Source organism: Neovison vison, chromosome 11 (assembly GCF_020171115.1).
Source record: "Neovison vison isolate M4711 chromosome 11, ASM_NN_V1, whole genome shotgun sequence".
Taxonomy (NCBI): Eukaryota; Metazoa; Chordata; class Mammalia; order Carnivora; family Mustelidae; genus Neogale; species Neogale vison.
In genome coordinates, this window is record NC_058101.1 from 27,147,866 (window position 1) to 27,163,784 (window position 15,919).

Here is a 15,919-nt window from a genome sequence, read left to right on the forward strand (position 1 = left end):
TCTGTGAAATAAAATCTTTTTTTAAAAATGTGCTTCTGTTGGAGTAACCATCCTGTAACCTCTTGCTTTCATAGGTCTGCGGCAATGCAGCTCAAGCTGGGTGTGTGTGTGTGCATGTGCGTGTGCGCGTGTGTGTGTGGGGGGGCAGGCATTAGTCATCTATGCCCTCCCCGGGGCATCCTGCTCATTACATTGCTGGAGAACCTCATTTCAATGACTGGGGTTTTTACGCGGACTAGTATTGCCCAGAGAAACCCACCTCATGTTCCTGCCTTGTAGGGTTGCACAAAGTGCCTCGTGACTTTCTGCTATTCCCTGCCGCCCAGGTTGGGCCCGTCCTACCGCTGGCCCTCTCCCAGTGCTTGCCATCCATAGACAATGAAACTTTTCCTTCATCTCCACCTACTTGTCTCTGTAGGCATTTGCAAGAGGATTTTCCAGAGTTGAGCCCAGCTTTGGTCCAAACGATAGCGGAAAGCCCATCTGTGTCACCAATTTAAAACGGTGTACCTGAAGATTCTGTTTTAGGAACCTTATCTTCTACCTCCTGTCTTGCCTTCAAGCTCCTGGGAGTCTTAAATAAAAGTCTGGATCCGTCCCTGTTGGTTCTCTGATCTTTACATGAGGTTTCTTAGGTCCTCACGATTCTCTGCCCTGCACGGTCTTGTGACTTGCTTCCTTCTACGTGCATTTTCGGGGCACCCGCGCTGCGCCAGAGGTCCTGCCATCGGCGAGCTGATGCTCCACCATCAGACAAGTTCAGAGTGCGAAGCGGGGCTGATACTCGCTAGAGACTAATTGGACGGTAGTACCAGAGGCAGTGAAGTGGGCACTTCTGCCTGGCTCTGGCATTTCCCAAGCACTCAATTATTAGCTCAGGTTTTAGAAATCCGCAGCGTATCTTTTTAATTCACCGTCTGGCTGAGGAGGTTTGTACTGTACCTGGAACTGTTCCAGATGAAGAGACTAGAGAGAGGCAGGACAGCTACGTATGGTGCTTTTCCCCGGATTATGAATAAAATTGCTATCAAGGCCAATATTGGTATGAAGAGAGAGATTTTAATCTAGACTGTTTATAGGGAATAGAACTGTATCAATGTGAAATTTCTTGAGTGTGATCCTTGTATTGTGGTTCTTAAACTGTCCTTGTTTCGAAATACTAGGTATCAAGCATCATAATGTAATTTACTCTTGGTTCAGGAAGAAAAGTGTAATCTATCCACAGAGAGAAGTGTACGTATGTACACACACACACACACACACACACACTCAAAACGCCACAGAAAAGGCGGCAAAAACATTAACAAGCAGAAAATCTAGGTGATAGGTATATGGATGGGTTGAAGTTCATTATATTTCTTGAATTTTTTTTTCTGTAGCTTTGATTCTTCGGTATAAAGAGTTTGGTGGCGGGGGAGGGAGGGACCAAAAAGTAAAAGAGAAAATACTTTAAAACTACCTTACGTGGTTTTTGAAGCAAAATCCCAAGAAGAGAAGAAAGAACTCACGAATCGGTTCTGAAACCAAACACAAATACTTTTTATTTATGGGATATCATTTTACATCAATTCCATTAAAACCTAAAACCAGTTTGCTGTACTCAAGTTAGGTGGCAGAACAGGGTTTCAGTTAAGCTGGAGTCACAGAACTTGCACACGTCTATGGGCGGAATGCAGATACTGACGACACGAAGCGTTCACAGTTACAGGCTGGCTGCCGTCCGTTTAACAGTAACCCCCCAGGGAAAGGCCTTAGGATGAAAAGCAACCCACGTTTTGGTCTCATTTACAGACACCCAACACTTAGTTGGTCAATGAATTTTATACATTTATTATACAACATATGAAAGAATAAAAGATAAGGCTTACAGAGGTATTTTAGCAGTCGTAAGAATAAAAACCAAGGGCACACACTAATTCGGAAAGCTTTCCGTATAAACTTCAAAAGCACTGTTAAAATGGAGACGGAGAGGCAACAGATGTGTTGTTAAAGGAGAAGGTTAGAGGCTTGTCTAGTCGGATTTGTAAAAACTTAATTCAGAGTTCATGCTTTGAAAAGGCTGCATGTACCATTATAGTGGGTGTTTATGGCAAATTCAATCGTGAAATTTCTGACCTACCAGTAAACACCGCAAAGTTGTATCATGACGACAAAGAGTATTGCAATGTGTAGTTCAAGACACCGTGGGAAGAGAGAAAGGGTGTAGACAGGTAAGAAAGAAAAACCAGAAGAAGGCACCCTAATTTCTTGAACATTAGCCAGTAAGTAAGTGTCTGATGACTGCTCAATTTTATGTAACTTAGGGACATTTTCTAAAAAGAAAAGCATCTTGTTACTCGTTTGGCCCTTTTTCGTCTCTAAAAATAACTGCATAAAATCAAGAGCCAAGGGCAAGCAGTCCACAGGCACAGAGGCTTCTTTTTCAAGGGAGCTCGAAAACTATCTGGAGTCTTCTAAATGTATGAGATCGTCACTGCTTGGGAATACTTACTTTCCATATTCCAGATCACGAATAGTTTTCCCTTGGGTTTCTTCCCCTGATCATCAAAATGTTCACAGTGGCTGAAATGGAACATCTCCCCGTAACCATTCTCTTATGTTAGGATTAACTGTGCTTAGTGTTCCCAAACATTCTCCAGTACCAACCGTAACTCTGAAAATAATTTCATCTATGATTTCTACTTGTTTGAACAAAACTAGAGCAAAGCCTGTTGCCTTTAAAGTGTGATTTTTTTTTTTTTTTAAACTTTGAGGGATACTTCTGAAAATGAATCAAGTTCTTCACAAATTCACACCTGCCTCTGGCCCATCGCCCCTGGAACATCAGGCACCTGCTGGGATGGAACAGATCGGTCCCGAGGGCTGTGCTTGCGTCAACACCTTCTCTTCTCTTCGGTTATTAACTTGTGCAAACTGGTATGAGGTTGTAAGGTAGAGAGGCGAGTCTACCATTCCTAAGCAAGGAATGATGAAGTCTGCTTAATCATTACAGAGTTTTTCACACTTCTGGTTTATTTCACAGCAAACCAAACCTTTCTTTTTGGTAGAAAAAGGGAGTGATTTCATTCTACCGCATCATGATTTTGTATATGCACACACACCGTATATACATACAAAATTTCTGTCTTTGGTGGTTCCGTTAGGGAGAAAATAATATGAAAATCCAAACACTGTTTGCAAAGAAACTGTGACATAGTGGTCAGGAGTAGCATTGTCTGTGTGCTTTTGCTCATTTAATGCATTTAAAGGTTCACATTTAGTCCAAGAGATTTTTTTTTTTGGCCAGATTTTGTGATAACCCGAACCTCTTCCAATCATTATCCCATCACGGATCTTGCTCATACCTACTGCATGCACCTGTCCCAATGCACCATTAGCTTTTTATCGGTTTAAATCATTAGACTTTTATGTTTTCACAAAGCTTTAGGGACTAAATTAGTCATTCAATAGCACCAGATAGTTGAGGGGGAAACAGGTTACCTATACATTTCCTCTAGAAGGGTAAGGCAAGGAAAAAAAAAAAGAGAAAAAAATAAAAAAAGACATAAAATACAAACCTAAAAATACCGTCCTGTTTACTCTCGTTTCCTCATCCACATAAATAATGGCTATCACCTTTCTGTACAGATTACTCGGGTAATGAATGACGAGTGGCCCCTCTAGGAAAGGTCCCACCGTGCGATAAAACGAGCTGAGTGCTGGTGGTTCCGTGCCCATTGCCTGCAATGGACATTCTGCCAGGAAAAGCCTAGCATGAAAGAAAATGAAACAAAACACCTCTCACTTATAGTGTAGTTCTTTTTCCAAAAAAAAACTAGAAAATTAGACACCATGAAAGCTTAACTAAAAATCTAAACCACAACTAAAGGTGCTTTGTGGTTACAAACTGCCAGCAAACCATCAGGTTTCCACGGAGCAGGCAAAATCAACGTTACCTAGAATGGCACGGGAAGCATCGGGAGACCCAACACTGACAAGGAGAGGCAAAAGGGAAAACAAAAACAAAAACAAAAACAAAAAAACCCAAAACAAAAACAGCAAAGGAAGTTTACAAGAGTTTCAAACTCATTTTAAAAAGGTGCAATTTTAATTTGTTCATTTGTACCAATATTCAAACTACTACGGCCTAACATCAGAGAATAAAAACCTACACCCTGCGTGGTGGAAAGCATCTGTGGCATGGTACGTGTCGAGATGTTCAAATAATTGTTCCTTCCATCATTTAAAAACACTCACATTGAAGTAAACCAAATTATATTTGGCATGTGCCTCTGCGAAGGTCTGACTCGCACCTCTTTCCACTAGTTGGCCTCTTAAACGATGAGGTTAATTCTGGCAACATTCACTTATGGTAAAGGTTGTTCTCTCTTGTGTTCTGAAATGCTACACTGGAGACCAAATAGAGTATAACTGGTTCGTTTGAAAAAAGGGACTAGAAATATGCCACAAAAATTATTTTTACAATACAGTTTTGCAGAAATAATCTCTAGGTGAAGCTTTGTCTTTTTATACACATATACAAAATTTAAACAGCAATATACACATCATCACAGTGAGGGCGCTGGCAAAGTCACCAATCTGTAGTGTTAGGTACAAACTGCAAAGCAGCCTTCCAAGAGGACGAGGCTACACAGCAAGCAGAGCCGGCCCATTCAATAGCAAACACCAAAACGTCCCTGCAAAAGGGAGACAGTGCAAGAAAAGCAGCATGCGCTTGGATACAAACAGCAATTTATGGCTAATGGTTGACAGATCTGTGGTAACAGTGACTCTCTCGCTGCTATGCATAAAGTCCTAGGACATCTGTTTGTCTTTATACCACTCCACAAACTCGTCCAACAAAACTGGCCCTGAAGAAAGAGAGAAAACAAAGGGGTTATAAGGCTCTTCCCAGTGAGGAGGGTGCGCTGATGGATGGGGGGGCTGGGATGGGGGTGGGGTTGATGTGTGTGTGTGTGTGTGTGTGTGTGTGTGAGAGAGAGAGAGAGATTGAGAGAAAGAGAGAGAGACAGAGAGAGAGAGCGAGCGAGCAGGAGTGCACAGCCAGTGCCCGGTACTTACACGCTCCGTCTTCGTCGTAGTTGCTGAGGTCAAGGTTAATTGTCCTGCTAAACTCTAGCACATTGCACCACTGGTCTTTGTTAATAACTTTATATTTTGATTGCTGATGGAGGGAAAAGTAACATGAATTACTGACACTTACAATGAACAAATGACACAGTTTCAACGGCTGTGTCCATCAACTTAATAAAGTTCATGAAGGTTAACTCTTTCATTTGAGGTATGTTAAGCACCAATCTAGGAGAGGGACAGAGACAGCAGAAGTAGAACTTAAGATGACAATTCCCATTAGGAAAATATTATGAGGGCGCAACACAAAATGACAAGCACATCAAAGAAACTTGATTTTTATCCCTAGAAGTGAAATTTCTAGACTGCCAAAGCCCTCATTAACCTACTTCATAGAGATTTTGCAAGAATTACAAGAGATAATTTATGTAAAGTACCTCATTCAGTGCTTGGCAGAAAGCAGGTGCTAAATAAAGAGTAGCTCCCCATTAATAATCCCTGGCCTGATCAGCATGTTCAATGTCAAGTACATACACAGCAGGAAGTTACTCTCCAGGAACTGATGAAGGGCTAGCAGCGGTCTCAGAGCTAGGGGCTCTAGCTGTTGGAGAGAGTTACTGTTCTAATCATTCAAACCTTGAATCTGATCATAAAAGTAGTAAATCAGAACACCCATGAAGTAGTTCTCCTATTCCACTCAGACAAAAAATATGCCACAGGTATTTTTTTTTTTCCAAAGTACACAATTCCTGTATAAGGACTGAAAAATTAAAACTCAGATTCAACAATTTTTAAATCCTACCCATTAAAAGTCAGGAACACTGGGAACCAATACAAGGAGGGGAAAAGCAGAGAGAGCTGAGCCCACGGTTTTGAGGGTGCAAACACAAGAGAAGCTCAAAGGAAACGCTCGCTGTGTCCTTTGAAAAGGAAAAAAAAAAAAAAAAGCCAACTAATGTAAAAGAAGAACAAAGCACAGACTACAAGTTAAACTTCTGAAGCAACTCAAAGCAAACATCAGTCTTGGAAACAGCTAAAGATGCTCCTGGAACCATTCAAGTCAGACTGGCTTGCGGCAAGGTCTTTCAGCTACAAAACTCCTTGCACCGGGGCTCAAATTCTGCTCTACTCTGAGAACAGGACTTATTTCTACTCATTTTTCGAAGAAAGCTAACATTTCATGGGACGGCCAGAGAAATTAGAACAGATCACTTGTAGCCACGGACTGTCACATCAATAAATACTTCTTACAGTAAAAACTGTATCTTATACCCATCTTGAGGAGTCCTGGTTAGTGACCGTTAAAAGCAATTTTAAGTAACAGTCCTCAAAGAATCAGATCAGCTGAAAGTTTTTCTGGATCACTGCATAAAGTGAGCTGTAAGAAAGATTAAGGCAAGAGTGAAGCTGGAGTCAGGGTAGGGCCCAAGTTTTTCTCAAAGACCCAGGACCCTAGTCCTTTGAAGCAAAGGGCACTTTTTAAGGGGTCTGGGTCTGGAGGGCAAGAAGGATGCCGTCTGTGACAACCCCGAAGCTGAAACTTATGTCTCCATTACTTTCAGGTCCTACAGTATCACAGGGCATCAAAACCAGCTCCGATAACGAGCAGCTCAAAACGTTTGATCATTAACACTTAGAGCAAGCAAACCTCGGTGGAGTCAAGCTCTGGAGACTTTTTCTAATGCAAACGCAAAGGAAATGGAAACTGAGGGAGATGCTGTCAGTGTGCCTAACCCTTAGATTGAGCTAGGTGCCCGCATTCTTGGAGATAAAGAGTACAGGACCAACTCCTATCATCAGAAGGTGGACAGCTATTTCTGAACCTTTGCTTCATAAGAGTGAAAATTCATCTATAGCCACATAAGAAAGTAAACCTTGTTTTACTGCTGCTATACAGAGCAGGATATCCTAGCGGAGGTCAAGGGGGCAAGAGAGCGGGAAGGACAGAGCCATGGCCATCTCCGATGCACCTGCACCGGAAGTGATGAGGCATATACACCCCGCCCCCCAGACAGCCTCAGAGAAAACGGGGAACTGCTCACGGACAACGATTATGTCACCATCATTCCTATAGGCAGAAAAGTACAACAAACAGAAAATTATGTGAAATGGTTAAATAAAGTATACTTGGTAGTTCTAAGCAAGCAAACATACATTCCATAAAATAACAATTTGGTACCTCTAAGAATTGGTGAAAAACTGGAAAAAGGGGCCAGATTTTTCCTAATAACAGTCCCAACATGCACTTGGCAGTGTTTATGTCTAGGCTGCGCTGGTCCTTTTCCTGTTTAACAAACAAAAACAAGGATGAGCCAGATGCCCCCAAATAATAAATTCCAATAATCCAAATTTCTATTTCACTTCAACACAAAATTAGTAAACAGCTCATTTGTCATACACCATAAAAACCCTGAACCAAACCTGAGGTGGGGGAGGAGGGTGGTTCAAATGCAAGGGACGGCTTAATCAGTTCGGTGCTGTATCAGTTTACTGTGGGCAAGATTCATGTCAACTGAGTGACCGCCCTAATGCAAAAGTGATTAGTTATGTAGTCACGGTATCTATGATCATTTCACGGGATAAAGAAAAATCTACAACTCAATCACTTGCTGCGACATTTACAGTAATTATCCAAATCATAATTATGGACCCCAAAGCCTGTAACTTTACTAAATGGAATTTAAAGGTTTCGATTTCCATGCTTAGGAATCAGGTTTCCTTAAGAAAAATCATTTTTTCCCACAATTTTATTTCACTGCTAAGTGTTTGTCATTGTTTTTCTTGAACCTAAAAAGCTGGAATCAAATCAACTCCTAATAAATGCTGGGGCTCTGGAGATTCCGGGAGGGTGAACGCATCCGCGCACTGGGGAGCAACGTGTCTAACGCGCTGTGCCGTAGCCCTCCTTACCGGGGATTTATTAGATGTGGAATATCTTAGCAGAACACCCCTAACTAGTAGCCCAGGGAAAGACAACATTTTATAAGGAAACCAGAAAAGCAATAATACATAAACCTGAATATGGGCAGATTAAGTTCAAGTTCACTTCTACTTGCGATGAAGGATCCTACCTTCTCGTTCTCACCTTTCACACAAGTTTCCATTCCAGAAATACAAGCAGGCTATTTCTAAGCAAAGGGACCGAGGACCTGGGCCCACGAGTGGTAACCTCACATATCCGAAGCTAGCCTCCTTGTGGTATTTTAACTACAGCGGAAATGAGCAAAAGGATTTTCGACAAAGGGAGAGTGAGCGCCTGGCCATCCCGCTTGGGACGGCATCTCGGTGTTCGTCAGATTCAGGGATGACGCTGGGACCACCACGGTCAGCCACGTCTGAGCCACACATACCTTCCGACCAAATTAACTGTTACCTTGAGGACTCTAACACTGAGGTGCTCATTAGTACACACGGAATCTCTGGCCATGACACTGGATTTGAAAGTGAAGGACTTGAACAATACGGCCCATGGGAGGGCCCCGCTCAACAACAGCAAACAGGGCAGATGCAGATACAGGAAGATGGGCAACAGGTCTGTCTTCGGTCCCAGTCGCAAAGGGTTAAGGACTGTTCCCCGACAGACCAGGTCAGTTGGTCCAAGTCCCCCTTCTCCATTACAGGCCACGCATACAGAGTCTGACGATGGTGGGGGCCCAGCTCCACAGTTCCATGCAAACAGGTGGGACCTCCTTTCCACGGCGTTCTCTGCCTGTCTCCTGGCCACGCATATGCTCTTGCTCAGGGCTGCGGGACTCACTCCCAGGGAGAGAAGGACAGGAGAAGTGCGCCCGAGACTGCCCACCTCTCGCCAACCACCCTCCTCGGTTTGCTGCATTTCAGGGGCTCACACTTCTGCAAGGCACTGTGCAAGCAAAGGGACAACTTCCCCTTTCCCTGTAACATGGGTGTGGCACACAGCAACAGCACACCACACTATAAAGCAATCCACAAAAAAATAAAATAACGAGCAAACTGTTGAAAACACACGCGGCACCACGGGACGGGGCCCAAAGTTCATTTGCTGAACAACCGCTCAGGTAGCACAGGGCTGAGGCCACCGGCGTCCTGCACACCCGCTCCCCCTGAGGAGTTTGTAATCGCTCACTACGCCTAACGTCGCCAGTCTTGCCTTGATACAGTTGTGCCTTCTTCCAACATCAATGCCTCTGTCCCCATCACGATGGACATACACTAAGGTGACAAAAAAAAAAAAAAAAGATACAAAGGACCTGGACAGACTCTTTGCAACAATATAATCATCTGACAAACTGATGATCATGAAGGAATTTCAATGCATGTGTTTGGCAGTGATGCCAAAACATGGAGGAAAGGCATCAGACTCACAGGACCGGAAGCTGAACAGCACTCACTTACTCCTGCTCTGCAAGGGTGCCAGCCGGCAGCTCGCAATCACTAACACCATCTTCTGCCTAGCAAATAAGAGAAAGATATTATGGACGCACTCGCAGTCTGAACGGTGGCATCTCGCTGAAAACCAACATTGCCAGTGGGGGGGATACAGACTAAGTGCAAATGACCATGAATGGAAACGCTCAAAGTTCCTGGGAACAGCACGGCTGAGAGCTCCCACAGCATACATCTCCTAACCAGCAAAACTGGAGACACGCCCAGGGGGTTCTAGACAATGATCCTAATGGCAGTCTCCGCAAAAGGGCTCCCAATCAGAAGTGAAAAGAATCTTCTAGGATGCTATGAGGCAGCCATCGACATCATGGGCAGTTAAAAAAAGAAAAAAAAAAAATCACCTTAACAAATTCAAGGAGTACAGCAAAGAAATACTGAAGCTCCTTGAGAGAAATTTGAATAGTACCCTGTCAACACTGACCCGATGACCCTCTGCTCTTGGAGCAACCAAGGAGCAAAGGACAAACTTCTGCATCTCAAGGTCAGAACCTAAGCAGAAAGGACCTTGAGGCAGTCTTGTCAAGAGTCCGTCAGCACCCCCAAAGGCCCATCAAGACTAAAGGAGAAGAAACCAAACTTCCCTTCCTGCCTACTCCTGACCCAAGAAGTGGGGGTATCTCTTGCACACACTTCCATTGTCTAGGAGAACAGCTTAGAAAAGAATTTTATTTTTCAAATAATAATAGGAACCAAACAGGTTCTAGACACCAAAGACACACTAACACTAACTCCCTACAACACACAACTAGATTCTGCCTTGCTGTCTTCCTTAAACAGAGATTTTTAAAAGCGCAGTTACAGACGAATCAGGCCTCTTCGTGGGGCAGCCGTAAAACCAAAGGAATGTACTCTGGAGATCTGAGGAAGTTATGTGTCATCTCTGGACTAAATGCATTCCTCAAGCTAAAGTCTAACGGCAGCGAATGTAGAAAGTGATGATGTTTATCAAGGTCTGATTTAAAGTTGCAGTACCTATTTACATATATTCAATATATACATAAAAATTACCTTTGTTTATATAAGACTGTTCCAATATAAGTCTTCTTGTAAAATATGAAAATTAAGCACTTTTTTTCTTAAATGGCTCAAATGACTTAACAGTAAGAGAAACAAATCGATTTAAATATGTAAATGCGGTATTACAAAATGAATCTGTCACCACCTAGGTATCTAGATATTCTGTACATGAGGTTCCCAACTTCCAGATTCTCTATTTCCAATTTTCACTAAGTGTTAACAGCTTAAAACTTGTATGTGAAATATGGCGCCTGGGTGGCTCAGCGGGCTGAAGCCTCTGCCTTTGGCTCTGGTCATGATCTCAGGGTCCTGGGATCAAGCCCCACATCAGGCTCTCTGCACAAAAGGGAGCCTGCTTCCTTCTCTCTCTCTCTCTCTCTCTGCCTGCTTCTCTGCCTACTTGTGATCGCTCTCTGTCAAATAAATAAATAAAACCTTAAAAAAAAAAAACTTGTATGTGAAAAGGGGAGCCCCAAATTATTAAAAGTATAAAGAAAAAAAAAACCTTCAAAAAAAATCCCTCTTGTTTTCAAGAGAGACTAGGTGAACTCAAGAAACCGACAGGGACTACAACTCACAAACATAAATGGCAAATACCAAGGCAGAAATTGGTGCGTGAAATCAAAAGGCCTAAACTGAAGACCTATGACACATGCCCTGCAATTCTTCTAGGTCACCACTGGCATTATAAAAAAGAAAGCAAAAATGCAGTCCTCCTAAACATAGCTACCTAAGGGAACAAATGCAAGGTAAAGACAGCGCTAAAGAACTCAAATTTTGATACGGTTCTGTTTTTGAAACTGATAATACAATAAATCAGTTTTTCAAGTGGGAGTCTTTTTTTTTTAATGCATGTGAAAAAACAAGCAAAATGTCAAAAAACCCAAGAGTGCCCTTCCACTGGGAAAAGTGAAATAGTTTTGCTCTTAGAACTTACCCAGCATTCATTAAGATAACAATGTTTGCAAAACAATTACTTAATTAAGCTAAACTATTGACACTTCCTTTAAAACAAAAGAAAAAAAATCTGCCAACAGTCTTTCCTTGTCATTTTACTTGGCACAGATTCCCTGACTGTAAGCACTACTCTTGGAAAACAAGTCATTATTTGGAACTTGAGCTATGCAGACAACGTAAACCATGTCAGTGTAGAATAATTGAACAACTGTTCCTAATTCTATAGGGTAATTTAAGGACTACTTCAACTGCACCAAAAGCTGTGAAAGGCGCCGTATACTTGAACACATTTAATACGACGACTCTGTTAGGACAGGCGCTATTAGAACCCCCACTTTATAAATAAGGAAACTGAGGCACGGGGAGCTGAATGACAGTCATCAACCATCAGGTCCACGCCCGAGCGCTTCGGTGAGGGGCACAGCACCTCCCTGAGAACGGTTCAGCGGCAGCCGAGGCCCCGCAGCTTTACAGGTAGCGGTGAGCAAGCGCGTCTGCCCCGCCGACCCGAGGCTCAGGGTAAGGAAGCGGGGGTGAGCGCACCGCCCCGCCTGCCTACTTTCATCCTCCCCGGGGACCACCCCGTTTTCTTCCGAATTCACAATGAAGAGCAGGAGAAGAAAGTGGAGGGACGGGCGGGCGGGTGCGTGCGGCGGGGGCGCAGACAGGGAAACTAGGCGACTGCGCGGCTGACGCCCGGAGAGACCGACCCACGTGAGAAGAGAAGACCCGCGGCTCCGAGATCGCAGCGGACTCGGTCGGCGTCGGCGTCGGGCCGACTCTCTGCCGACACGGGCCGCTGCGCCAGGCCTGGGTAATGCTCCTTAGCAGCTTCTGCGTTGCTGGTTTGCAGGGAAATGACTCAGCTGCTGTTTCACTTCGAGGGAGACGTGTAACCTCTGCCATCCCGCCTGCCCCCGCAAAGCGCGCACCGCCAGGACCGCCGCGGGGAGCGCCGTACCGGCCGCGCGGAGCACCCTCCGGCGCCGAGAGCAGCCTGCCGCCCACGAAGCCCGCGACCGCGCCTCCCAGGAAGAGGCGCTCGGGCTCTTCTGCCTCCGTGGAGCCCTCAGGTTCCACTTCTTCAAGCTGGACCTCCAGGAGTGCGGGGTCAAGAACTCCCGCCAGAGAACTTGCCCGCTCCTCCCGGCGCCTCAACGGAAGGCCTCCCTGCCTCCAGCGGTGGCTCCTCCCACCTCCTCTTCCTGCCCTCGGTCTGTCCATCCGGATCATCTCTGGCTCTCTAGGAGGCCCCCCACGTCCCCTCTCTCTCCTTTCCCTTCCAGGCCGGACGAGGCCTGCTCCTCTCGGGGCTACGACGGGGCTGCGCGCCCCCCTTGGCCCACCATCTCCCCTCCTCAAAGCTCTGAGTGTCCACTCGCCCCGTGACCGCAGCTGGCTACCTGCCTCTGCCATAGAAAACAGGAAAAACCAAATATAACATATTTAATAACTCTTCCCAGATCAACACAAATTACTATATTTAGTCTTTTACCTCATTCCATTTGTCCAATCTTATTCTCACTAGATCCTTAAAAAAAGAAAGGAATCAAGAAAAAATGGCTGTTTTATTTTAAATGAGTCCATATAATGATACTTGTTTATGTAATAATATTTACATTAGGGGGGGAACCCTTCTGCAAAAATGCCCACTTGTATGAAAGAACTGGCCATTTCAACCCCTGAATGTGTGTGTTCCACCATCTTCCTCCACCAAGACACCACAAGATGGGGACAGTGTGAAGTCAGGGAAGGCAGCGTGGAGAGCCCCGTGCTGTCCCCTCCTCTCTGGCTTCCAGTCTCAACATCTGCACAATGACAACACTGGACCACATGGTCTCTTGTGGTTTCTTTCAGCTCTAAAGTTTCACAATTCTAAGACATCCATGAGATTGTAAAAATAAGTTCAAGTCAAAAATTAAGTTAGAAAAATAATGACAACTAACCATTATTTTTAATTGGCTACAAGTTTGAAAGTGAGGGAAAAAACCATCACATTCATAGGGCTATATAATCTTGGTGGAGAGATGTCAAAGAGGTCATCTTGCCATTTTCTGGTACTGTATCATAGCTTCTTTCCTCATATATTAAAGTATAATTAGAAGTATTTAACATAAACCATTGTTATTTATAATAGCAAATATTTTGGATACTGAAACAATAAGAAAGCTTAATTTCTATTAAAAGTTTGGTTTTAAAAGGTCTGCTGTGTTAATTATGTGTTATTACCTCTAGAAGTTCTTTCTTAGTAAGGAAAAAATAAATATTAGAGGGCAAAAAGAGGAGATGGACTTTTCCCAACCAAGACGGAGTAAGAGAAATCAGATTTCCCCTCTCACTTTGAAAGACTGGGAAACTGGACCAATTATCTGAAATGATGGCTGTCACACGATGGACAACAGGCAGCACAGGACCATGACCGCTAGAAGGAGATAGGACGCAAGGCCTAGGGTGATACCCGCTCATTGTTCTGAGGCAGGTTCCAACCCAGAACACAGGAGGAAGAAGCCAAACCAAGCCCAGGGGTTCCTGCTGAGTTGGAAAGGACAGAGGCTGTAGTTCAAGGAGGCAAAGGTGATTATGATTTGTGGGACAAAATACCAGCAAGGGCGGGGGCTACACAGAGAGGTATCTGGAAATCCACAGAGTGTCTCCCCTAGTCATTGGCCAAGGACTTATCTGTGCAAGTGCGAGAAGAGACTGAGTGCAGGGAAGGCAGCAAGCACTCACTGAAAAGGAGCAAGAAGAAAGTCCCAGACCTCCGCAGGGCTGCGGAAAACCCTGTGTTCCCACCAGCTACAGTGGAAAGATCTAATACACATGGCCTTGGGTAGAATCCTCAAAAGAGACTTACCAGTGGGGTTGAATCATCCCAAAACTGAAGGTTGCTCCAGACCAGGACTTTCAAAGGATCAGTCTGGTTCCAAGGAACTATAACTGTACCCCAGGAAAATGCTTAAGCTCAGTCTTATTTAAAGGAATACAACAAAACTCAGGAACCAATAACACCTGGCATCCAATCAAAAGCCAAAGAAACAAAAACTACTAGGAATGCAGAGAATTTGTCAAATATGATCACAATCAAGACAAAAATTAAGGAATAGAAAGATACGTAAAAACGAGAGACATGATGGTACCAGGAAACAGAGTTTTTAAAACACCTGTCATAACCATGTTCTAGATGTTCAAGAAGGTAGGAGAAGACATTATCACATAACGAGGAGAGAAATGGATATAAAAAAGGCTCAGATGGAACTTATCCAGCTGAAAAATACAGCACCTAAAATGATAAATATACAGGCCAGGATTAACAGCAGAATTAGACACTGAAGAAGAAAAAATCAGTATTAGCAGGTATAGTAAGAAATATTACAAAGGGTAAGGGGAGACCCCAAAACTGAACATGGAATCACTGGCTTGTGGGACAAAAATCAAGCTTCTAACACAGGTGTTAACTCCTGACCCAGAAAGACAGAAAGGGGGAACAGAAAAAATGCTGAAGAAATAATAGCTGACAACTTTCCCAACGTAATGCAAACTATAAGTCCACACATTCAAAAAACTGAACAATCCCTAACCAGAATGAAAAGAAGGAAAATTAGGCCAGGGCGTATCGTAATCCACTTGCCAGAAAGGAGAGAAAATGAATAAAACCAGCTACAAAACAAGACACTGTGTTCAATGGAAAAATGAACATCAGACTTATCATCGGAAACTATTTAAGACAGAAGACAAGGGAAAGAGATCATTTAAAGAATATTAACAGTCAATCTCTAATCTTTTATCCAGAGAAGCACCTCCTGTATCGAAGGCAAATTAAGTTTAGAGAACTCACCGCCAGAAAGTACGTGTACTATGAGGAACGTTAAAGGGAATTTTTTAGGCAGAAGGCAAAGGATACCAGGAGGAAATGTGGATCTACGTCAAAGAGCACAAACATGGCTCATAAAAGATATCTTTGTCTATTTAAAGCAAAAGTGATAACAATGTATGCTATGGTCTGATGTTTGTGGCTCCCCCTGAATTCGTATGTGGAAATCCTACCCCCCAAGGTCACGGGTAGTAGGAGATGAGGCCTTTGAGAGGTGGTTAGGTCATGAGGCTGGAGGTGAATGCCATTCTAAAAGGAGACCCCAGAGAACTCCCTCTTCCCCTCTGCCACGTGAGGGTACAGCAGAGAGCAATCCAAGATCAGGCTTCAGGCAACCACCAGAGACCTAACCTGCTGGCACCTTGACCCTGGACTTCCCAGCCTCCAGAACTGCAAGAAACAGATTTCTGTTACTTATAAGCGACTTAGTCTCTGGTATCTTGTTATAGTAGCCTGAACAGACTAAGAGAATATACTGTGAAATTTATAGTATAAGTACAATGTCCCACAGCAGTAGCAGAGAGTATGGGAGGGCAAAAGGAAAGTCTGCTATTGTAAAGGTTCTTGCATTATACATAA

General features: G+C 43.8%; 1 protein-coding gene across 4 annotated transcripts in view; it reads right to left on the reverse strand.

Moving 5' to 3' along the window:
• Window positions 1-1,515: 1,515 nt before the first annotated feature.
• Window positions 1,516-15,919, reverse strand: part of DCUN1D4 (defective in cullin neddylation 1 domain containing 4) — a 70,674-nt gene continuing 56,270 nt past the window's right edge. For 3 of the 4 annotated variants that reach the window (XM_044225817.1, XM_044225820.1, XM_044225819.1), the window contains exons 9-11: window positions 7,250-7,354; window positions 5,062-5,164; window positions 1,516-4,850 (exon numbers count right to left, since the gene is read on the reverse strand). In XM_044225817.1, coding sequence (XP_044081752.1) covers window positions 4,795-4,850; window positions 5,062-5,164; window positions 7,250-7,354 — 264 coding nt within the window. In that variant the 3' untranslated portion in view covers window positions 1,516-4,794. The remainder of the gene's footprint in view (window positions 4,851-5,061; window positions 5,165-7,249; window positions 7,355-15,919) is intronic. The other variant, XM_044225818.1, reaches the window with a different exon arrangement.